Below are 26,442 nucleotides of genomic sequence, written 5' to 3'. Positions count from 1 at the left end.
AAAGAAATAGATAAAGTGGCATAAGGCGCATGGCAGAATAGATAGAGTGCAAACCAGTTAAATGAAAACAAAACTGTGCAGATATATTTGTAGTGCAAAAAGAGCTTATCAATCTGAGGACATTATAGAAAAATAAAAAAAAAGAGATAAAGTGGCATAAGGCACATGGCAGAATAGATAGAGTGCAAACCAGTTAAGTAAAACAAAACTGTGCAGATATATGTGTAGTGCAAGAAGATTAAGGTTGATGAAAACCTATTATGATTTTCACATTTCTTTTGTATTACAAATGTTTAGGTCATGTGCCTTCTTTTGTGTTTTGTACTTAATGGGCTTGTCCAAAATTGCAGTCTTTGCACTTACATGATGTATTTCCTGTGTTTGGCCCAAGAGTTCAAGTGGGCATGAAGACCACAAGTGTGTCTAGAATTTTTCGTTGCCTGACTTGTTTACAAGTGTGTTTACAGAGCTTTATTTTGATTTTCAATACTTTACATTTTAAAATAAACTTCAGTTTAATAAACAATTTAATTTGTGGTGCTTCTAATGAAGTGATCAGAAGCAGTTGGACATGTACAAAACACACATACTCATATTTACACCAATAAAATGTGCAACACTTTGTTTTATTACTATTATTTATTATTATTAATAGGGATGCACGGCATGAAAAATTATAACCGATAACCGATAATTAAGTCCTTCTCATGGCCGATGCCGATACCGATAAGTAGAGCCCTGCACGGGCCTAAAATTTAGGCCCTAGCCCGGCCCACGTCCGACAGCTTATCAGAATTACTGGCCCGAGTCCGACCCGAGCCAGTCTTTTTTTCCCCCTCCTCCTAAAACAGTTTATACAAAACTGAACTATTTTAATAGCCGAAACAGTAGTGTGTCATGGCAAAATTATTATATTTCGTTTTGTTTTTTATTAAGTTAATTTAGAAGAACGTTTTTGTTCTTTAAATAGCCTATACATTTTTTTTTTTTAAGTAACGACCAAGCAGCCAGCGGCATGAGCTGATCATAGCCTATGTTTGATAAATTTAGCCTTCTCATATCATCACGACTTGCCTAAAATAAAATCTATAGATATACTAAAACAGTTCAAGTATATAACAATGTTTAAACGTTAAACCTGCGCTATAATAATAATGTGCGCTAGCCTATATCTAAGTTTGTGCGGAGAGTGGAAGCTAAAGCGCGCTCTGCAGGACATGGAGGCACCAGAGCAAACACTTGGATTTATTTTCAGTGGAAACAAATTAAAATAGCCTACGCCCTCATTTAAAAATGTTTTTTTTTTGATAAAGGTAAGAGTAATACATCATTCGGACCTGTAAAGGGTCTACTTGTATTTGTGTGCACTCACAATACCAACAAAAGGTAGTTCTTTTATAAAAACAAAGAAAACAAACATGATGTGCTTTCTGCCGTCTTGAACCGGAGCGCTTCAAAAAAATTAACCGAAGCTGAGCGAATACATGCCTCACAGACATGATAAATGCATTATAGAAAGCTTTAAATGATCACTTAACGAAAATAAAAAAATCGAAAACAAAAACTCTTTTATTATAATCTTAATCATAATCAATAAAGATGCATTTCTCTCTAAAGGCGCGTCTAATGAGGAGACGGCGAGTCAGAATCAGCAACTTCATCCTTGCGACACAGACTCAGAAAACATTAGTTTTAGTAAATAATTCAAATATCTCCTTACTATTTCCCGCAGACACATTCATGGGGTTTTTCAGCAAGCTTTTAGCCTATTGCGTGCATTTGAACGCAGAACTATTCAGCTGCGCTGAAGTCACTTGCGCACGCTGCTGTTGCTGCGGGACACTAAACACCATTGAGCTGCTCTCAGTCGCGGCACGGTCTCGTGTTGTTTCCACCAGCGCGGCATTTTTTTTCATCACTAATCGATAGACGTCTACAATATAAAAATAAGGAGAAACCCAAAACAGGCCCGAGGCCCGGCCCGCGTCTGAACTATGACGTGGAAATTGGCCCGAAGCCCGGCCCTAGAGGCGTAAAAAAGTCGGGGCCCGTCGGGCCAGGGCCGAAATGCTGGGCTCTACCTATAAGTTCATATTTTTATATTATAATTTTCATATAATCTGCAGTTTGTGCACCCAGGAGAATACAAAATCTTAAGATTCACTGATTAAAGTGATATTTTAGTAGCTCTGGCCTAACTATAGCAAACATCAGTCCTGACTCTTCAAATGTTTTTTATTTTTTGTGTAAGGCACCACAATACTTTGTAACAGAAATGGTTTAACAGAATTATGACAGAACTATGGTTTATCTGCAATTAACAGCTCATTAACAGCAAATTTATATTCAAATATTTCATGCATAAAGAAATGCATCTATTCAACGTTTTTAGTGTACGAGGATGAGAAAGTTATATAGTCTTTAAGTCACGTGTTTTCAAATACATTCTAAAAAAAAATGCATTGACATTTGTCAGCCTCGAAAAAAATGAAAAACAAAAGTGCATGCTCAACAAAAATAAAGTGCATCCTCATACCAAGGTTAAGTCGCAGCACCGTCCCTCACTGTCATTTTAATAAAAATAATTTAGTTCAGTTAGAGAACAGACACTACAATTAAAACTGAACGCGGCTGCTCAATGCAGCACACCAAACGAACGACAGTCGCGCATCACAGATCAGATTTCATTTATCACCTGAGAGAGTGAGTCCAGCTGACTGACAAGAGTGAGGTGAAAAAGACAAGACGATGGCAGAAGAGTTTCAAAACGAAATGTAAAAGCGCCTGTTTTAAAAATATTTTTGGATTTTGAAAAGCCTGTTGACCTGCCATTTATCTAAGGTAGGTGATATTGGAAGGTCTATTTATTTATTTGTTTTTTTAAACATTCGTTTCTCATTTAGCCTATTTGGTTCCACAGTATTTACTGATTTTTATTTTATTTAAACTGTGATATTTTTCCCATTATTTTACATCAAGGTGTATGCTGTCCCTGCCTCAAAACTTTCCATCTCACTAATAAATGTTTTTACACACTTGTTTTTTACACCGGTTGTGTGCACATGCTCTCAAGTGGGCAAAACCGCAAGTGTGGGTATTTGGACAGACCCATTGTTTTTACATTGATTACAAAAATACCCACCCACTGCCTCATTGGCATTGGTTATGAAAGTATTTTTCCCATTCACTTTGTCAGTAGGCATTTCAAGAGTTTTAAGACATGAACCAAATTAATGAGCTCAGCGATGAATCACAGCACTGCAACCTTTAATTCCAAGCAAAAATCTTTGAAAATCTGAGGACAATTATTCAATTCAATCTTTTGAAGTGAATGAACTAATGATCCCACTGTGAAAAAGTGATGGTACAATATAAAATATCTTTATTAATCAAATAATTATTATTGAATTAAAGTGCTCATGAATTCATAAAATGTTAAAATAGTTGAAGTTTACAACAAAATTTCAAATGTATAGAAGTATATAAATTAGGGCTGCAACAACTAATCAATAAAAATTGGTAATGAAAATATTGGACAATGAATAAAACATATTGTAACAAAGTTCGTAGAACAGGAAGGAGGAGGCGGGAACCGGCAAACATTTACAGACTTTAATAAAAATAAACAAACACAAAAGTAAAGCGGCAGCCCCTCACGGACGACTGCCGCACACAAAACACAAAATAAAGTCCAGACCTGGTCCTCTCTCGTCTTCCACTGTCGTCACTCCTCCTTTTATCCTTCCGGAGCTCCTCCGTGGGACTCGAGACCGGTGAGTGGTGCAGGCGTGCGTCGCTCATTATCATTAACTCCACTGGCCTCGCTCCGTTCCCACGGCTCTCGGCCCCGCCCCACTCACTACACATATGGACAAAAAAGCTCTTGAAAAAATGCAGAGAACACATAGTGAGCTGCTGTGGGAAAAGTACATGACCTAAACTGTCCTAAACATGAGAGTGCTTTATATTAAGAGCTTATAACATACTTATAAGCATATAGTTTAGCATGGTTTACTGTCAGCTGATTTAATAGATGTGTGTTTTTCAAGTATTTGAGACATGTTTTCCCCAGCACATGACCAACATTTTTATAGTTATATCCTTATGTGTAAAAGTTAGAAAGTAATGCGACTTTAATGCAACAAGTCTTGACTGCTTCACAGACTACACTGAACGAATGATGGAGCACTATAGGAGCATTTGTATGAGAGCAGTATCTCTAAAGGGACTACTGTAATAGGGTATACAAATTTCTAAGCACAGCAGCAATAAACAATACTTGGATAAAAATAACTAATTTGAAACACTACAGGTGTGGTCAAGTCAGTGCAACTTTTTGAAGGCAAATAAAAAAATAAAAATATAAACCACGTAGAGGACAACCAAGCAGATTTTGTTGGTCAGTGCAATAAATGTCAATCTAACAAATCAATCCCAAAGAACCCAATGGAAAATATACATAGGAAAAATGTTCAAACTGAATAAACTTATTCATGTGGGTTCATATTGAAATTACTGGATTTGATGGGCAATGGTAAATGTGATAACCCATCTCTTTTTTAAAACAATCTCTCTTCTGCTCAGGGACCTACTGTTTAACCAGATCTACCCTCGGCTGGTGGAGAACTCAGTGGCCAGGGGTGTATTTCTGGAGAGTTTGGAGCCTTACATTCTGAGCGAGAGGATTGGTTGTCTGACTGCACCTGTCATGAGAGACCTCCTCAGCTACTTCCAGGAGAACGGCATGATGGATAGTGTGGAGGGATGCCTGGTCCATATGGACATCACCAATCTGGACATACAACAGGTGTGTATGAGCAAACGCTTCATAGCAGCAGCTCTACATCATCTGTATTGCTTAAGTCAGCATATGTCTACTGGGTGTCTGTAGGTGGTGCAGATGTGCTGGGATAACCAGCTGTATGATGCCATGATCTACGTCTTCAACAGTGGCATGAACGACTACATCAGCCCCATGGAGGTATGATAGTGTGCTCAATCAATGTTTGTGTTATTGTGTTAAGATTTTAAAACACTAAGCTTGCTTCATACACTTGCCGACTTTGTGAATGGTTACAGAGATGATCTGGGCATCATACACTAAACGACTGAAGATCACACAATACCAGACTTCCAGTCATTCGGAACTTAACAGACTCATAGAAACTTACTAGAAGATGCATGATGAGAAAAAAACGAGCCAAGCACATTCAAATCTGGTCTTGATGGGTAGACGTGTTCAGTCTGGACTGTACAGACTACAGCATGAGTTGGAAGTGAGTGACTTAAGGTCTGTTAAAGGGATAGTTCACCCAAAATTAAAAAAATGTCATCATTTACTCACCCTGGACCACCAACTGTTTGATTACTATTTCTTTCCATTCTATTGAAGTCAGTGTAGTTTTGAGGAACCAAACAAGAACTGTTTGGTTCCTCAAAAATTCTTCAGAATATCTTCTTTTATGTTCAACATAAGAAAGAAACTTATGTAGGTTTGGAAAGACATGAGGATGAGTAAATGATGACAAAATTTTCATGTTTGGGTGGACTATTGCTGAGAGGGAAATCATGATTGCATTAGTTACTCACTCTAATGTCGTTCCAAACCCTGAGAGCGTTCTGTCCTTCCATTAAATTAAATCTGTTCATCCTGTAAAGCGATCATGTCTCTTCAGTTGACTTCAGTAGATTCATATAGATTTCTTTTACTGTCTCTTCTTGAACTTTCCAAAAATAAGAAATTCTAAGAAACTCCAAAATACCAAAAGTTTTGGTGTAAGCTTTTAACTCTCTGGTGTTGTTCGGTCATTTTAGTCTGGAAATTTTTATTTTTAAAAATCTAAATCTAAAATCTCTTTTTTAATTTTTTTTTTAAATTTTTAAAAAATGTTTAAAAATCTAAATCTAAAATCTCTTTAAATTTTTTTTTTTAATTTTTATGAAAGAGAAAAAAAAAATTTTTTCATTGGAATGGTACCAAAATGGTTACTTTTATGACAGTCACAGGAAATACGGAAAATTCCGAAAATACTTAAAATCTACAAATCATTCACGATGCAGAAAAAGAGTGCACAGCAATAAAGAGGTGACACTCTAAAAATCCCCACACACAATCAGGCACACATTATATGAACTAGTGTGATTGTAACACAAAGCATGTTTCTGCAAATGCATGAAATAAAATCAATAATTTGGCCAAAAATGCAGTCAAAACACAGACACCAAAGAAGGGGTTACACACTAAAACATCAAGAGTACAAAACAGACACACTCAAACACACACTCACTTAAACACACACGCTATTATACACACAAATGAACTGGTGTGGCTGTAACAATATGGCAAAAGTGAGCCAGAAGGCTCAAATAAGAGGTTGAAATCGGATTGATTAATCTCTGACAAAGCATTCCTGTTCATTTTTGTTGAATTTTGATGTTATATGTAACAAAATGCCTTTTTCTGTGTTCAGGTTTGACTGTCAAACAAAAAAATCTAAACTTTTACAAAAAGTTGTCTTTGAGAATGTCTAAATATATATCCAGATCCACAACTTAATAAAAATAAGTCTTTATGCCTTAAAACAACTAGAGAATTTATAAGCCTTTTATAAGAGCTATATGGGAATCTAGTGGCTAAACCATGGAATTGGAACAAAAATATATTACATTTATTTTACTGGAAAAAAAAAGGTACATTTCGGATGTTCTGTCAGTTTTGACCGCAAACAACACAAGTGTTACTCCCAAATGAACAATACCAGAGGGTTAATCTTGTATTTTACATATAAACATGATCAACGCGCATAAACTGAGCACATCCACTATGGTCAACAGAAGCTTGATGCATGAGAACAAACCTCAAACACAAAGCTCAAACATGCTTGCGTAACACATGAGAAGAGGTCTCACTGTTTCTTGTGTGTCAAACAAACATGTTTTAGCTTCTGTTTATCATATTTGAACTGACCCTGTGTGTAAAGCACATCGTACATTATCATATGTCGCTATGATATATCTTCTAAAATTAGCTGAAAATATTATTTATTTTCATGGATGGAATATTTATTTCTATTTATATTCCTGGATGGAATCATGGACTGAAGCTAAAATATCTGTGCCCATCATACACTATAACCCCAACTGGCCAAAATCTGAAGACTGGCTCTTACAACTAGCGTCGACTTTTCTAGACTGTAAATTGGGTCAAAAGCTGGGCAAAAGTCACACATTCCAGCTTTTAATTTTTAATTTTTTTTCATTCATGCACTGATGGTATAATTTCCGCACAAAGCAGAAACCACTCAATTGAACCTGGTAAGCCTTTGGGGACACATCAAGGGTGTGTGTGCACATTATTGATCCACACGTGTGTTTTTCCCCATAAAGTGTGGTATTTTTAGTGTGTTTCTCACTATTAAGATAGAAAAAAGATGAAAGCCTTGTTGTCAGGGGAATCTTCTGAACCCCAGATGAAAGGCGACTGAGAAAGGGATTCATTTGTTTCATGGCCAAAATGTCACACACATACACACTTTGCTGTAGTGTGTGTTGTGCTGGATTATGTGGCCATGTCTTGCAGGTGCTGCTGTGAGTCTGGAGGGAGAGTAGACTACAGTGCTGGATATAGTACATCTTTAGCACAATATGAGAAACTCTCTCAACATGCTGTATACATATGTGTGTTTGCTGAAAATAAAAATGAGATTGTCTTAAGAGTTAAAAGTCAAGATGAAATCAAAAGAGATCATATTTACTGTATTTTTCTGGTCGTATCATGAACAATCTTCCAGAGGAAAAAAATAAAAAGTTAAATTGTCATGTCTTGCTGTCTCTGAAGTGACTTTCCTTAATAGCTTACATTTATTTATTTGCTGGTTGTTAGAAAATAGCTAAGTAGTTATGAAGCCAAGATGAAGTGTTCAAATTATTTATTATTTTAAATTAGTTCTGTTAGTAATGTTCATGTTCACTTGTAACAAATAATAAAAATGAACTGCTTCTGTTTCCTGGTTTTTCAGAAACTCTTTCAGGCGATTGGTCCTCCTCTCCGTGAAGGAAAGCCTCTCACAGGTAGAAAAGAGAACCAACAAATATAAAAACACATCCCACATACATCAAGATTCTCTGCTAAACTAGAGGAGCTGGCAAAAGCTATCCCAGAAAATGTCAGTTTTTTTATTGTGCATTAAAAATTGTAAGACTGCATGTTTAATTGAAATAAATCAGGAATTGTGATATGACTTTAATCAAAAAATTGTGTAAAGAGAAGCTTTAAGGGCTCCCTGCGGTTTTCCTTCAAAATAAAAGTTCAGTGGTTAACATTTGAAAATGAAGAAATTTAGATGGCTTTAATTATTAGTATTACAATTTTACAGTTGTAATGTAAAATTAAACTATTATAATATTTTTCTTGAATACTCAAGCTTGGCTATTTTATAGGAAAGGGAAGGGAAGTGGTGTATGGCCAAGTATGGTGACCCATATTCGGAATTTGTGTTCTGCATTTAACCCATCCAAGTGTACACAGTAGTGAACATACACCCGGAGCAGTGGGCAGCCAATGCTGCGGTGCCCAGGGAGCAGTTGGGGGTTCAATGCCTTGCTCAAGAGTCTCACCTCAGTCGTGGTATTGAGGGTGGAGAGCGTGTTGGTTATTCACTCCCCCCACCTACAATCCCTGCCGGACTTGAGACTCGAACCCACGACCTTTGGGTTACAAGTCCGACCCTCTATTTATTAGGCCACGACTGCCCTAATGGATAAATTTATAGTGAAATTTTAGTTTGCATTTGTATTTATAAGTAAATAAATAAATGTAATTGTAACAACGTTCGTAGGTCGGGAAGAAGGAGGCGGGAACCGGCAAACATTTAAGAATTTAATAATCAAAATAAACAAACGTAAAAGTACAAACTAAAATCCAGGCCTGGTCCTCTCTCGTCTTCCACTGTCGTCACTCCTCCTTTTATCCTTCCGGAGCTCCTCCGTGGGACTCGAGACCGGTGAGTGGTGCAGGTGTCGCTCATTATCATTAACTCCACCGGCCTCGCTCCGTTCCCACGGCTCTCGGCCCCGCCCCACTCACCACAGTAATATAATGTAATAAAATGTAATGTAATGAATAGCTATATTCATATATAATCACAAAATGTTGACCAAATTAAGCCCTACAAACACAGCAAACCTGGATTATTTTAAAATTGCATTTTATATCACAATCACAATTTTTATTTAAAAAAAATCGTAACTTCAATTTTTAACCAAACTGTGCTAGAAATCCTAGATGATGAATATGAGATGAGCATTTTTTTATTTTTTATATTTACCCAATAACTTAAATTTCTTGTACACATTTTCAGACTTCACATGTTGCACAAGAGATACTTAGCAAAGAATGAAAAGAAAAAAATGCCAGCCCCAGTTTCACGTGCTATGTTCAAAATGTACATAACCTGCTTTATGATTTATAGATAATTAATAGATGAAAACAGTGTAAATACCACAGATTTTTGACTGCTGAAGTAGAATGGTTTTCATTCCTTAAAGGTCATATAATGCCATTTTTGTACAAGTTAATATGATTCTTTAGGGTCTAAATGAAAAGTTTGTAATATACTTTAATTAAAAAATATCGTTAGTATTGTAAGAAAACACTAATTTTACCTGGTCAAAAACAGCTCTCTGTTCAGCACGCCATTTCAGTGCATGTGCCTTTAAATGTTAATGAGCTCTGCTCACCCCGCCCCCTCTGCTCTGTGGGGCGTGACACAACACACATGGAGTGTTTCCTTGACAACAGTTGAGGGTATCTTTTGGCGGAAGAATGGCAGCGGGTGTTAAAGTTACTGTTCATCTTCATGCAGTTATATCTGTTACAACACGTTTTTTTTTTTTATTACTTATTAATCAGTAACGGACACCGTTATAAACCATCTACAAAAGTAAGCTTAATGTACTGTTACCACGTTAACTTTACCACAGCGTACACAGTTTATAATAACACAATAAGAATAACGCGTTGTTCATTACAAACGTGGAATTATGAATTATATTGAGAACGTCATACATAGAAAACATGCCGTAATGAACACTTGATTTCACGTAATGAAAGTTAGTGTAAACTTTAGCCACATTCATGGTGAAACATGCAAGCGATTAGCAAAGATTGATATAAAGGTTAATAAAACGTTACACTCACTTCTTCTGGAGGTGCAGCAGGAACACGAATAGTTGGTACCGATCCTTTTTTTCAGGAGCAGCTTCTTGTCAAAACTAGCTTTAAACTGACCCTCGTTTATAAAGCAGTCTGGTGAGAAATGATTCGCGCAAACATGAAAGAATTGAGGTTGATCTGGGGGACTATTCCCTTCGAAAACAAAACTCAGCCACAGTGTCTTCAGCGGTTCTGATTTAGGAACATCAAAACGACTGCTGTGTTCATTATTACACCCAAGAACAGAACACCACGATCGCCATTCTGCTCCAGCGTATAAACAATGGCGGACTATGATGACAGCTCGCTCAGGGCGAGTCTGTGTTGAAACACTCCTGTCAATCAACAATCGTGGGAGGGGCCTCCGATCTTGTGACGTCACAAGACGAACAGCTCGATTTCAGACAGGGGAAAACATATTAGGAGATTTAAAAAAAAAAAACACTGGATGGATTTTTGTCATTTATAGGATGATTGTGAACAGGCACTGCCAACACACATCTCAGTACAATCAACTTGTAAAAGTGGATATAGCATTATATGACCCCTTTAAATCTGATCAGCTAATGCTAAAGTACACATAATCTCATTTTCCCATTCGTTTCCTTCCTCAGATGAGCATGTTGTGATGGGAAATAAACTACTGGTGTACATTAGGTGAGGTGACTTTCTGCATAAGTACTGCACTCATACATAGTTGCATGTCATTACACACCTGTTTCCTTCTCCTCTGCCAGCTGTTGTTTGGCAGGACGGGCCTATCCGTTAGGTGACATTCCTGAAGATCTGGTCCCTCAGGTGAAAAACCAGGTAAGTATTTTTAACAGTGTGTAATGTATGTTTTACAGCAGGGAGTAAATTGTATCATCAAGTGGCATATCATCTTTTGGGCCCTAAGGGGTCATGTTCAGAGGAACATGTGCACAGAGAGACTCCTGTTCCTCTTTGATCCTTCATTGCAATGACACACATTCCCATGCAGACACACACACACACACACACAGAGACACACACACAATGTCACATCTGCATGTCCAAATTCTTCCTGAAATAAAACCACCTCATTGCTGTAAAACACAACATTGGCGTCGCCAAGATGAGCACCTCCAAATGAAACCCAATTACCTCTCTTTATGTGTGTGTGAATGGGAGATAATGGCTAATCTTTTGGACTGTGCTTCTCTCTCTCTTTCTCTCACACACACACACACACACACACACACTAGCAGGAAAGTGTACCACCTGGTCACCATGGCAACTAGTCAGCCTTCTACTGTACTCCGATGATAATGGGTTGAATTTTTATTTAGTTATTGTGTAGAGGGATTGGCCCACAAGCAAATACCTGCGGAATTCATGATAAATTCAAATATTACAATAGCTTTTTTACTTGAATGCTATATATAAAAGTTAATCAATTATTAGTGTTTTAAAAGAATAACATTATGTAAGTGTTAGATGACAGCAAAGGTAATCTTAAAAAAGAAAAAAAATTATTGAAAAGCAATGCTGTGCAATTTATATTGTATTTCTGAATGCGTTCCAGGTGTTTGAGTTTCTCATTCGTCTGCACTCGGTGGAGGCTGCACAGGAAGAGGAAGTGTATCCATACATTCAAACTCTTCTGCACTTTGACACTCGAGAGTTCCTCAACGTCCTGGCGCTGGTGTGCATCAGCTTATCCATAAATAAATATGTATTACTAAAATCATCAGTGCTCTACTAATGTGTTATACGTGTAGAGTGTAGTTCATCTGCCCATTAATCAGATCTGAATATTAATATCTCCTTGCCTCACAGACATTTGAGGACTTCAAGAATGACAAACAGGCTCTGGAGTACCAGCAAAGGATTGTGGATATTTTACTGAAGGTGACAGAAACATATTTCTCACTGTCTTTTGCCTACAAATCTCATACACACACATACATACGAATGCTCACCCAGCTTTCCCTCCATCTGTGTAAAAAGCATTTGTATCTGAAATGATTCTTCACTCTGTCATTGGAATGTAAATCATGTGAATGGGATAATTTTATCTGCTGGAGAACCGGCTCAGTCCTGCTGTCTTCCTCCCCCTCCTCATCACAGCTCATTCAAGAGCCTTCAGCAACTCAAATCAACATCTGCACACTCTTCCTTTCTCTCCATCTGTAATCATTTGCTCATTCATAAAAAATAGAGAGCACTACCTTGGCCCCCATGGTATCCCACTTAACTCCACCGAATATCCAGCAGAACTAAAATGCTTATCATTCAGAAAGTTAAACATGTTTTATCATATTTGAACCCATTCCACATAATTCAACAATCACAAATGTTAAAATGCAAAAAATAAAACCTGTCTTTTAGAAGTTCTGCTTAGATTAATTTTCCATAAAGTTCCAAAATCCCTTGATCTTAGAAAGCCTGGTTCAATGTTTGTGAGGTAAGATAATGTCACAAACAAGAGTCTAGCTACTCTTAAATAAATGGGGTATATATACAGACACTAACAAATTCCCTGTGTGTGCACATTTTTCAGGTTATGGTGGACAATTCTGACTTCACCCCATCTCAGGTCGGCTGTCTTTTCACCTTCCTGGCACGACAACTTGGCAAACTTGATAATACCCTCTTTGTTAACCGGAAGCTGTTTGACCAGGTGACGTGACTGTCTGCTTCTTTCACAGTCCATTTGTCAGTCCCTCACCTTTTCCATTTGCACTATGCTGTCATTTTTTTCATCCGCACTATAATGATTAAAGCAAGAGAATATTTCTAAGAAGGGGTTAGTGCTGGTAAAGACAATTAGCATAGCTTCTGTGAAAATAGCTCTCCCGCATTAGAAGCGTTATGCTTGTTTTTCTGCATGTTAAATAGTTCAGGATTTTGCACCCTGCGTTGGGGCCTGTTCTTAATTGTATTGCGTCAATTTAAAACCAGTCTGGAAGCTTTTCGTCTACCGACAGGGAAGCTAACAGTTGTGATTTTAGAATTATTCTGCCTTTCTTATTTGAAAAGATGTTTTGTTGAAGTGTTTTTTTTATCTTTTGCTCATTCTTTTGCAGGTTCTAGAGTTTCTATGTAGTCCAGATGATGGCTCTAGACATACAGAAAGACAGCAGGTAGGAACACATAAACCATCTTTAATTTTACTCAGGATTTTCGAAAACATTAATTAATTGATCGTATGATCTTCACATGTGTCAGGTTCTGCTGGAGCTGCTGCAGGTTGGTGGCGTGGTTCAGTTTGATGAGGGGCGTCTCCTTGACCTTGCAGAGAAGGCAGAATTGTAAGATATCTTCCAATCAGAAAGCAGAGCAGATTTGCTTCATCCACCAAACAAATGTACAGCTGAAGTCTTTTAACTTCATAGTCAAAAAATGTTTTGAACAATAAGGTCAATCTCATAATTTATAACGGCCCGGCGTATGATTTGAGGAGACATATATTTAATTATTCTCTGGAAATCTGGTTGATAAATTAGATTTACTTTGTAGAGTCAACTCACTAATATGCTCCTTAATTAGGTTACTGTTATAGAACATTTCTGTTTCAGATACATTAATATTAGTTAGATATTTTCTTGTAAAAATTACTGAAGTTCGCATAGATGAGCATCATGAAACCAGTCAAGACCATGTCCAGATCATATTTCACCCTGGAATCAAAAGAAAGAAATATGGAATTATATTTTACTTAAATAATATTCTGCATAAAGATTATGTAATATGCATTGTTACAAACAATAAAATAGATGTTGATCTTTTGATCATTCACAAGATCCTAAAAAAAACCCAGTTTCTTCAAAAATATGAAGCAGTACAACTGTTTTCAACAATGATGATAATAAGAAATGTTTCTTGAGCAGCAAATCAGCATATTAGACTGATTTCTGAAGGGTCATGTGGCACCGAAGACTGGAGTAATGATGCAGAAAATTCAGCTTTGTGTCACACAAATAAATTACATTTTAACATATATTCTCATAGAAAACAATTATTTCAAATTGTAATATTTCTTCATATTTATGTATTGACTGAATTTATTTATCAGATATTGTAAATGCAGCCTTGGTGAGCAGAAGAGACTTGCATTGTTTCAAAACATGAAAAATATTACCAATCCCAACTTTTGAATAATAGTGTATATCATGGTTTTAGTTGTTGCACTGCCTTTATTTTTTTTTTCTGATTTAAAACAAACTAACTTTGTTTTGTGGTATTTGTTCCTTATATTACAGTAAAACATTGCATTAAAGTGATGAGAATTACCTTTAAGGATAAAGGGGTGAAAATGTGGTTAACTGTCCTGAAATGTAGGGAAAAAAAATTAATGGTCCAAAAAATAATTGCATGGTAAGTACCAAGGAAACATAGTGATCCACTCTAAGCAAGACTTCAAAAGCTAGAAGGTTAAATCAATAATAATTCTACCAACTTCTATTCAATGCATCATATTGATTTCCTCAAGGTGAAGACTTTGAGAATCTACTGAAGAGCAAACCTTTTTGTTGTTATTATTACTCATTAGTCAGTGTTGTTGTTTTGTTTTCGCTGTTTCAGTTATCAGATCTGCGAGTTTATGTATGACAAAAAGCACCTTTACGACAAAATTGTTGACTGCTACCTGAAAGACCCTTTGAGAAAGGTACTCAGCCTTAATCTATCCATTTCACTTTTTTCTTTCTTGTCACTCTTGTTATTCCTGTACTAAATCTTTATCTCGAACTCCAGGAGGAGCTCTTCAACTACATCCATAACATCCTGTCCATGCCTGGCTACAGCTCAGAGGAGAAACAGCTGGTGTGGGTCAAAGCCCTTCAACACATCAAGGTGAGTCAAATAAGGCTTCAAATGCTTTGTCCCCTTCAGCACACTCCAGGTAGAGCGAGCTCTGGCTTCAGAAAGCTAATTTCAGACCCTAATCTCATCAGACCCTTCTCTCTCTCATCTTGTTCAGTCAATGGTCTTTGTCCACATGACTTACTCTGATTGTTAAAATAGAGAGCTCTAAACATCTGTCAATGCCATTGAATTATTTGTGACTGCCTTTCAGTTGAGTCTGGGTTTAAAAACCTTCAGGTTGTGATTCACTTGACTTTTTGCTTTGAAATATTTACTGATTTTTATAAAGTTAATGCAAGAATAATAATATTAATAATATTTCAAGATGAACAGTTACTGGACTGAAGCAACTTAGGTTTACTTGATTATCATACATTATTTTTTTAGGAAAAAATGAAATGTTCAAATGTATCAAAAATGGCTTTTGAGGAATGTTTATTTGTTCATCTCTCAGTCATCACTGTATTGCATTATACTGTACGTTTTGAAACTACAGAGCTTTGATTATAAAAGTAAGCATTAAAATATTACCTTACTAAGACATAGTATTTGGAGATCTGATATTTATACCATTGTATGCAAGTAGTCCATATACTGATATAAAGCTCTCATTGGTTTACATTAAAATCTGCAGAATTTAATCTTAATTTTTGGTCATATATATGTCAGCATCTGTACAAAATTGCATATTTTTGTAATAAATATCAGCATCTGCACCATTTTTCTCAGCTATTTGTTCCCTCCATAATCTTACTATATCAAGCTATAAGAGCTGTAAGACTGATATAACAACAAATAACACATACGCTACCATTCAAATTGTTTGAACAGTAAGACTTTTCATGTTTTTTAAAGAAGTCTCTTCTGCTCACCGAGCCTGCATTCTTGGTCCAAAGTACAGCAAAAACACACACATATATATATATATATATATATATATATATATATATATATATATATATATATATATATATATATATATATATATATTAATTTATAAAAATATTTTTAACACTATTTGAATATATTTTTAAATGTAATTTATTCCTGTGATTTCAAAGCTGAATTTTTAGCATCATTACTCCAATCACATGATCCTTCAGAAATCATTCTATTATTCTGATTTTCTGCTCAAAAATAATAAATTTTTCAAGTTTCTTTTGAAGAAAATAAAATTCAGAAGTACAGCATTTATCTGAAATAAAAATCTTTTGTAACATTATAGATGTCTGTCTCATCCTTGTTGATCAATTTAAAGCATCCTTGCTAAAAAGTATTAATTTCTATTAAAATGTAATTTTCTATTAATTTTCTATTTAAAAAAAATTACACTGACTCCAAGTTTTGGAATGGTATAGTCATGTATAATTGTATAATTTTACAAAAGGTTTTTATTTTAGATAAATGCTGATATTTGGATCTTTCTATTCATCAAAGAATCCTGAAAAAATGTACTCAGCTGTTTTAAATAGTGATGATAATAATAATAAATGTTTCTTGAACAGCAAATCAACACTGAAGACTGGAGTAGTGATGCTTAAAAATGCTTTTCAGCTTACAGCTTTGAAATCACAGGAATAAATTACATTTTAAAATATATTCGATTAGAAAACTTTTATTTTAAATAGTAAAATGTTTTTTTCAAAATTTCACAGTTTTTTTTTTCTGTACTTTGAATCAAATAAATGCAGAAAAGACTTCTTTAAAAAAACATTAAAAATCTTACTGTTCAAAAACTTTTACTTTTTATATGTCAGGATTTACAGGGTTGAAGCAGCATACAGAAATTCTGAAATTCACATTATTTTGATGAAGCTTTTAATTCAGATTGTTATGCCAACAATATTATTTGTAATAAAGAAGAATGGAAAAATGTTTTTACTATTAGACCTTAGGACCCAACTAATACTAAGAAAATGCTACTCTGGTGGATTGGCTGATGTTATGAATGCTCACTGGTATGCCATTGTTTCTCTGTTGCAGGATCTGGTCAGCATTAACTCAGCTAAGACAGCAGAGCTAGTTGCAGTGCACTTTGCAGACAAGGTGAAGTCTATCATCACATCTCTGCAGGTATGCTGCATTGCCGTGTGTCAGAGCTCTCTCTCTGTTGACTTGATGTTGCACACACAGTTTATCTTCCAAAAGGCTGGACTGTTAAGAAAAGCGTTTCTAAAGGACCCTGTCAGTATTTGATTCTCCGTTTTCGTGTGTGTAACTGTAAATATATGTGTTGCATTGGCTGGGCTCCTATTCACTCATCTTAAGATAGTGTCAGTGAAAGTGTGTGAGAAAGAAGAGGCCCCCTTGAGGCCCATGCGTGTGTGTGTATCAGTAAATGGATTAGGCTCTATCTGCAGTGCTGTGTGTAATTGGGTTTGCGTTATCTCTCGCACACTGTCAGAAAGGTGCTAATTGAAAAGACTGCTTGTGCAAACATATGTGCCGATGAGAAGAAGATATGAGGGAAATGGGGAGAAAATAAACAAGTGTTAAGGGATTTTTTTTTTCACAGTAAAAGACTAGTGTGAGAATAACATTAATGCTGTTTTAATGATGTGTAGTTCATTAAAGTCTGGAGCATTGGGTAAATTAACGATGACAAGAACACTAGTGGTCAAACTGAGCAGATTTTTACTAGCACAAGCCAGACCCATAACATCATGCTCTCAGGGTTTAATCATTTTATGTCAATGGAGATGAAAAATGGTGTTCTGCTTACAAACATAGTTATCTCAAAATAAAGTACAAGTAATGGCAAAAGGAAAATGCTAGGCACAGTATCTGGCTGTAGTATTTGAGCAGTTGAATAAGAATTGCAATACATTGCGATTTGACATAGAAGATGTCAAGTTATAATTTGACATGACTGCAATCTGTTTGAAAGTGAACTATATTTTGATGTTGAACTCTCTGTCTTTAGGACGACTATTTGGTGTTCCAGTTTCTGAAGTGTCTCCTGAACCCCAGGTAATAATAGCAGCACTCTCTGTAACACTGTCTCTATTTTGCAGTTTTGTTTCATTTTACGTGCCTGCTGTCTGTTGTGCTGTTTTTTTGTAATGATGTGATGGTGTGCAGTTAAAGTTTCACACCTCATAGATCTCTCTCCAGGGCTAGCAGAGAATCACTTTTTACCATTCATTCTCTTTTTGTTTCCTTACCATCCACGCAAACCTATAAAAAGGCAGGTCAACTTTAAATACTGGCCATAAAAATTATTTACTTAAACTACCCAAATGTTTGAATAATTATTTGGAATATGATTTTTATATATTTTTGAAATAAGTGTTTTCTGCATATCAAGGCTGCATTTATTTGATTAAAAATACAGTAAAAAGTTGAAATATTTTTCTGTTGCAATAGATTTTAAAGTAGAATTTATTCTTGTGATGCAAATTTTCAGCAGCAGTTACTCCCGTCTTCAGTGTCACATGATCGTAAAGAAATCATTCTGTTATGTTGCTCAAACATTATTAATTATTATTGGTTCTCCATAATGGTTCTTATTATTATCAATGTTTGAAAGAGTTTATGCTGCTTAATATTTTTGTGAATTTTTTGAATTTTTTTATTCTTTGATGAATAGAAAGAAAAAAAAAATAGGCATCTATTTGAACTTGTTGCATAAAAGTAAAATCTTTTTATTTCTTTTTTTCTTTTTTTTTATCTTACCCTACTGGATGGTTATGAAAAATTCAGCTTCGCATCACAGTAGTATATTTAATTTGACAATATAGTCAAACAGAAAACTGTAATTTTAAATTATAATATTTCACAATATGACTTTCTATACTATATTTTTGTTCAAATAAATACAGCCTTAATTATTCAATACTTTTGAAAGGTTGTGTATATATGTTGTCCCTACATCATTTAATGAGACACAAATGAGAACTAGACTGCGAGGGATCTATAACTAGAGACTATTCAGCATATATTATTTTTGTGCATCTGGGTTATTGTTTTAGTTTGAATTATATCAAACTTTGCATAGAAATGTTTTTATTGAAAATACCAGAGGACTAGGGCTGAAATGCCTTGCAGTAAAGAAGCTGCATCTAATTTGTTTTTTTTTAAATATGTATTCTATACATTAGGGCTTGCAGTGTAAATGTAGCTAAGTATACCTGCACTGTCTATTTTGTCATTAATATTAATCAGACAACAATATTGCTCATGTAAAACGTATGTGATTATTAGTGAGCAGGTGCAGTCTTCCATCAAAATAACAGCCATCTCTGTCACCATCTATCTCTGTTTTAAGCATGGTTCCTTCATCTTTTTTCTCATATGACCTCTCCCACACATACATTTATCTAGACCTAGTATTTAATTCGCTTGTACCCTATATATTGTCCTGGAGTCCATTACGCCCAGCCCCCACATTTTAGTTTGTGTCTTTCTTCTGCTGCCCTTGGCAAACAGGACTCAAGGATTAAGATCAGTATCTGTAGTGAGTTTTGTACATGCTGCTGTTGACGGCATGTAGTTATAAAACAGAGAGGAGGACAGTCTTTCAGTGCAGTAGTCTTTGCACAGCTGAACTGAGGATAACAGAGAAGAGCAGACCTTCTTGCAATATAGCATTTTACTGTGAGATTTTTCTGATTGGATGACTGGTGGAGAAAATTGATTAATTTGTTTTAATCTGAAGAGAATTTTTCAGTCATCAGACTTTTCACCTGGCGGACAATAACATCTGTTGAAAAACATCTGTTGAGTCTAAAACCACGATATTAGAAATGCACAATACATCGTTACCACATAAGTAATCAGTTGGTATCAGATTTTTTTTTTACTTATACAAGGTTTACGTAAGTAGGTGGAAATGTTTTACCTGTAGATTACTTTTGCTGTCATTCATTTGAAGTCAATCTGAAAAGTAATTTTAAATTCTGTGAAATGTAGTCATCAGCAAATCTTAAAAAACAGTGCATTAGTTTACGTTGTAATGCTTAAATTCATTTATACTGTAGGATTTTAAACAGTTTTTTAATTCAATTTTTTTTTGGTAACAATTTAGGGTAACACTGGATTATTGGGACCAATTCTCAGTATTAACTAGTTGCTTATTAGCATGCCTATAAGTAACATATTGGCTGTTTATTAGTACTTATAAGTCACATATTCTGCATGAACATATTCTACATCCCTAATCCTAAACAATACCTAAACTTAACAACTACCTTACTAACTATTAATAAGCAGAACAACTAGGAGTTTATTTGAGGCAAATGTCGTAGTTAATGATTTGTTAATAGCAAGGATTGAACCTTTAATGCAACCCAACTTAGATTAGGGAACACTATTCAGTAGTTGCTTATTAACATGCATATTATCATATTGGCTTTATATTAGTACTTGTAAAAGCACATATTAATGCTTTATTTCACATTACCATATTCTAGGTCCCTTAACCTAAAGGGAAGTCGTGGCCTAATGGTTAGAGAGTCGGACTCGTAATCCAAAGGTTGCGGGTACTAGAATATTAGCATTTATTAGTAGTAATTAAGCACATATTTATGCCTTATTCTACATGACCTTATTCTACATCCCTAATCCTGCCCAATACCTAAACTTAACAACTACCGCACTAACTATTAATAAGCAGAAAATTAGGAATTTATTGAGGGAAAAGTCATAGTTAATTAGTTACATTTTTTAATAGTGAATAAGTTAATAGTGAATAAGCGTTCCCTATTCTAAAGTGTTACCCAACTACCTTTCTATCAAAAATCAGCAAATTGGGAGTTTATTGAGGTAAAACTCTTAATTTGTAGTTAATATGTATTCCCTAATGTGTAATTTGTTTATTGGTTATCAGCCATAACATGAAAATAATAATTAACTTATCGTATTTACACACACATGATGATGATGGGTTCTTTTGAAGTCAGCATGAATAAAATATATATTTTTAATGCATTCTATTATTTTTATTGTAAACGACTGTAATTTTTAATAAAAAAAAAATCTCTGCTGGACTTCTGAAATAATTTCTTATAATCAATTGAAAGCTTGCGTTTATGTTTGCCTCCATTTCTGAGTGCAATGCCCACATCTCAAACAATAGAAAAAGTTTCCACCCTATTTTTTGATTTCGTTGTACTTGGTATGTTTCACGATAAAGAAGAAAAGATCTGTCATTCATTCTGTTTCACTGTAACTTTAACTTAAGCCAGTAAGAAACTGGCTAAAACCCATGCAGAACACATTTGCAAGTGCGTAGAAACTTCTTTCTTACGTTATTACTGAAAATGTTTAAAAATCTATATTTGGATTGTTACACATTCACCTCGGCCCAGATTCACAGTTTTTTTTAGTTTCAGACACAGTCACACATCAGTGCTTGCTCATTTCCGCGTCATGGCAGACCCTCAGAGCTACAACGCTGCTGACCTGCAGTGCCCTTTATAGGACACATGGCACCTCAGGGCCAAAACTCATCTATGGAAGAACATCTGAATTTACTCTGTCCTCCCCATGTGACTGCTGTCTCCTCTCAGGCCAAGCCTCAAAGCATGTTTCACCTCACGATCTTCCTGTCCTTAGGAATCTCCCATCTCAATTTGTCACAGAGCCTCATCTTGGACTGCATAGTTGAGTTCATTTAGGGTAGTTGTGATGATAACAGTGATAAACACACTACAGACTTCACTGTAAAAATAACTCATCTGTGACTATACCTTCTGGCAGAAACTTTAACACTTTCAGGAGAGCGGCATAAGCTGTGCCACTTTTTACTTAAGGTTTACTTCCTCTTGGCAAGATGAAATTAGAACACAATAAAACTAATTCTCTGTAAAGTGTAATTGGAAAGTATTTAACACAGCCTTAGAAATATGACTTCTGAAAAATGGTTTGGTTGAATCGTTGATTTGGACAATATGTGAACGACTTACATTTCAAATCAAAATATGATCATAAATGAGGAAAAAACTACTCCAAAGCTAGCATTTGGGGTAAAAAAATTAATTATTAAATAATTAATGGCCATTCTTTATCCAGATGTTGACGTTTTTCTTTTTTTCCCATTGGCAATTCACCAACATGTATGGTATTCTGTATATTAGTATACATGGATACGTTTGCTATGATGTAAAAATGTATGTTACCAGCCATGAGAGATTTGGTTCTATGACAGAAATATGCAAAGTTTGCTACATTACATGGTGACGCCCATTGACGCATCTTTCCCTACTCTCTCTTAAAGAGATAGTTACAGATAAAATGAAAAGTCTATCATTGTTTGCTCAACTTTTTAATCTATTCTACCGATCTGTACTCTAGTGTTTAAAAATAAACCGCATTCACTGTCACTTGGATAGAAAAACACCTGCCAGAGAATGTGTATACTGTATAAATCAGTATTCTGCGTTATTTTGTTGTAATTCTACAGTGTGCTTTCAGAATCCACAATTTTTATGTTCTGTGTGATTTTGACCACTTCATATACTACATGTCATCATTATTCTCATATGCCTCATAGTTTTATGACAGAGCCTTACCAGAGTAGAACAGTACGTCTCACATGAGGATGTGCTCTCTCTCACATGCCTCATGCAGCAGGATGGTGGCTGATTGGGCTTTGATTTGAGAGCTTGGCTATGAATGAGGTCTGAGAAAAGCACTCTACATGATAACTTGATTGAGAAAGAAAGAGAGCAAGAGGGGTATGCACAAATCACGCAAGATTTCCATTTGGAGCTCTGTGAAAAGAGACTTCTTTTCCCCAGGAGAGACAGACAGTTTTAGGATTGGATGGACTGGCCTAAAACACCTATATATTTCACAGTATGTTTATAGGATATTTATATACTGTGTAGTTTTGGATCAGTAAGATTTATATTTATTTAATCAAAAATACAGAAAAAAACTGTAATATTGTGAAAATATTATTGTAATTTAAAATAATATTTTTTTATTTTAATAATATACTTTAAAATATAATTTATTCCTGTGTTGCAAATTATTCCAGTCTTCTGTCACATGATGCTTCAGAAAACATTCTAATATGCTGATTTTGTCAGTCCTGTGTCTTGTTTCCCCTCCTCTCGTGCCCATATTTGGTCTAGTTCCTGTTTCCTGTTCTAGTTTAGTTCTCATTAGTTATTAGTCTCCAGCCGTGTTTCATTAATTATCTAGTTTTCCCCAGCGTTTATTCTCAGAATGTCTGCTTGTCATTCTGCTATTGTCATTCCCTGAGTTTGGCTCAATAAAAGTATATGTCTGAAGAGTTCCCACTCCTCCTCGTTTCCCTTGCTCCTACGAAGTGTGACAGATTTATTATCAATATTGGAAACAGTTGTGCGGCTTAATATTTTTTTGGAAGCTGTGATACTTTTTTCATGATTCTTTGATAAATAAAAAGGAAAAAAAAAACAGCATTTATTTAAAATAGAAATCTTTTGGAACAGTATTCACTACCATTAAAAAGTTTGGGGTCAGTAAATTGTTTTTATTCAGCAAGGGTGTGTTAATTTTTTTTTTTTTTTTTTAAAGTGGTAGGAAAGACTTATATTGTTAGAAAAGCTTTCTATTTTTGAATAAATGCTGGTCTTTTTAACTTTTTATTCATCAAAGAATCCTGGAATAAATTATATTTTAAAGGAATAAATTATATTTTAATGTAGAAATCTGTTATTTTCAATTGTAATTATAAAATATATATATTTGTGATGCAATGTGTTTACATGGTTCGAGGTTATAAAAACACATAATTTTCCACATACTGTACATTATTGTTGCTCCTCTATGCTCCGCATTTCTGAAACGCGCCAACTTTTACAAAGGTCATTGTTCTGAGAAGCGAGGTGTGCTCTGATTGGCTAGCTATCTAGTGTGTTATGATTGTCCCGGAGCGACGAGACTAAAACAATAAAACCCACTATAAACGAGGCATTTGTTGCATTCAGTGAGGACATAATTACTGATTATTTATAATGACTCATACGGTCTTTTTACACGTTTCCTCTAGTCTAGATTAATTTCACATGATTTATGGTTTTCTTTTTCTGTAACAGCTCCAGAGAGGGTCTGAATCCTCACACTGTCTTGAAGTTGGGTCCAGATCTTCATGAGCTCTTAGTGGACCTACTGTGCCAGTTCAGTCCTCAGCAGGTCACCGCCTTCCTTAAGACCTCTCAGGATTACCGACTGGAGGAGGCCATTCAGGTATAAATCAATGAACCTCATATACACATATCGACTGTTGGTGCCTTATGGTCTGCTGCCTTCATATAGACAGCTGCATCCTGTGGCATTGAAAGCTCTAAAAATCCCCTTCACGTTGTATGTTTCTATCCATCCATCAGTTCATTTTTTATTTTTATATCTGAGATAATTTGTTGATGCTTTCAGCTACCAAAAAGAGGGCATTACTTTCAGCTCCATGTAACATATTCCACAGGATTCCACAAAAATCAGAAAAAGTCTGAAAACATGGCTGGAAGATTGTGTACCTGACATTTTTCATTAAGTATGTGTTTTTGTGGCTTGAATCAATTCTGTGCGTTAAATGTAGAAAGAACATAATATAGATGGGCTTTTATCTTTCTGTTTTTACTATTTTTTTATGCCATAGTCACACTCATTGACATGACTTTGTTCATTTGCCTTTTTTGTCAGGTGTAGGACCAGCTTTACTTGTTTGTTTTTTTAAACGGAGCTAATATGAGGGCTCACAAATGTTTTGTCTATTATTGAGAAGCTCAAATTAGTTTTTGCAGCACATATTGAAAAGCATATTTTGCATACAGGCTCGGGACACATTGCACTTGCTGACTGTTTATTTTGCACACATTGTCTGTGTTGTTTTCGAGTCCAGTTCATTAAAGAAATTCTATGAATGAGCTTAAATGTGCCTGGAAATATATGCTAAACACAAATTGCATAATGCATCTGGATCGACTCTTTAAAATTGTGAAAAGTGAAGATATAGTATAGGCTTTTATATAGTTATAACACTCTTCCACGTAATTTAATAAATGCAGTGTTCAATAAAAAATGTTCACACATTTTAATTTTAAATTGTATTGTGTATTTTATAGGACTCCCATAATAAAACCTGCAAGTACAGTGGGGGAAAAAATTTATTTGATCCCCTGCTGATTTTGTACGTTTGCCCACTGACGAAGAAATGATCAGTTTATAATTTTAATGGTAGGTTTATTTGAACAGTGAGAGACAGAATAACAACAACAAAAATATCCAGAAAAATGCATTTCAAGCAAGTTATAAATTTATTTGGATTTTAATAAATAATTAAAATGCAATATTTAATAAATAAATATTCGACCCCTTCGCAAAACATGACTTAGTACTTGATGGCAAAACCCTTGTTGGCAATCACAGAGGTCAGACATTTCTTGTAGTTGGTCACCAGGTTTGCACACATCTCAGGAGGGATTTTGTCCCACTCCTCTTTGCAGATCTTCTCTTAAGTCATTAAGGTTTCAAGGCTGACGTTTGGCAGCTCGAACCTTCAGCTCCCTCCACAGATTTTCTATGAGATTAAGGTCTGGAGACTGGTAGGCCACTCCAGGACTAATGTGCTTCTTCTTGAGCCACTCCTTTGTTGCTTTGGCTGTGTGTTTTGGGTCATTGTCGTGCTGGAATACCCATCCATGACCCATTTTCAATGCCCTGGCATGCTTCTATGCCCTGGTCCTGACGGTACATGTTTCCACCTCCACGTTTGACGGTGGGGATGTTGTTATTGGGGTCATAGGCATCATTCCTCCTCCTCCAAACACGGTGAGTTGAGTTGATGCCAAAGAGCTGGATTTTGGTCTCATCTGACCACAACACTTTCACCCATTTCTCCTCTGAATTATTGGCAAACTTCAGACGGGCCTGTGCATGTGCTTTATTGAGCAGGGGGACCTTGCGGGCGCTGCAGGATTTCAGTCCTTCACGGTGTAGTATGTTACCAATTGTTTTCTTGGTGACTATGGTCCCAGCTGCCTTGAGATCACTGACAAGTTCCTCCCGTGTAGTTGAGGACTGATTCCTCACCGTTCTCATGATCATTGAAACTCCACGAGGTGAGATCTTGCATGGAGCCCCAGACCGAGGGAGATTGACAGTTGCTTTGTGTTTCTTCCATTTGCGAATAATCGCACCAACTGTCACCTTCTCACCAAGCTGCTTGGTGATTGTCTTGTAGCCCATTCCAGCCTTGTGTAGGTCTACAATCTTGTCCCTGACATCCTTGGACTCTTTGCTCTTGGCCATGGTGGAGAGATTGGAATCTGATTGATTGATTGCTTCTGTGGACAGGTTGTCTTTTATACAGGTAACAAGCTGAGATTAGCTCCTTACCTGTATAAAAGGCACCTGGGAGCCAGAAATCCTGCTGATTGATAGGGGATCAAATACTTATTTGACTCATTAAA

General features: G+C 35.7%; 1 protein-coding gene across 2 annotated transcripts in view; it reads left to right on the top strand.

The window, feature by feature from the left end:
- The window catches only part of vps8 (VPS8 subunit of CORVET complex), a 147,710-nt gene that overhangs the window by 65,307 nt on the left and 55,961 nt on the right, over nt 1–26,442 (top strand). For both annotated transcript variants that reach the window (XM_079423477.1, XM_079423476.1), the window contains 15 exons: nt 4,585–4,807; nt 4,892–4,981; nt 8,019–8,070; nt 10,828–10,870; nt 10,951–11,023; nt 11,760–11,879; nt 12,014–12,085; nt 12,738–12,857; nt 13,264–13,320; nt 13,406–13,488; nt 14,762–14,846; nt 14,933–15,031; nt 17,027–17,116; nt 17,967–18,013; nt 24,070–24,220. In XM_079423477.1, the coding sequence (XP_079279603.1) occupies nt 4,585–4,807; nt 4,892–4,981; nt 8,019–8,070; nt 10,828–10,870; nt 10,951–11,023; nt 11,760–11,879; nt 12,014–12,085; nt 12,738–12,857; nt 13,264–13,320; nt 13,406–13,488; nt 14,762–14,846; nt 14,933–15,031; nt 17,027–17,116; nt 17,967–18,013; nt 24,070–24,220 (1,405 nt within the window). The remainder of the gene's footprint in view (nt 1–4,584; nt 4,808–4,891; nt 4,982–8,018; nt 8,071–10,827; nt 10,871–10,950; nt 11,024–11,759; nt 11,880–12,013; nt 12,086–12,737; nt 12,858–13,263; nt 13,321–13,405; nt 13,489–14,761; nt 14,847–14,932; nt 15,032–17,026; nt 17,117–17,966; nt 18,014–24,069; nt 24,221–26,442) is intronic.

The sequence above is a fragment of the Barbus barbus genome (genome assembly GCF_936440315.1).
Source record: "Barbus barbus genome assembly, chromosome: 8".
NCBI lineage: Eukaryota > Metazoa > Chordata > Actinopteri > Cypriniformes > Cyprinidae > Barbus > Barbus barbus.
This window is presented reverse-complemented; position numbering and strand designations above follow the sequence as displayed.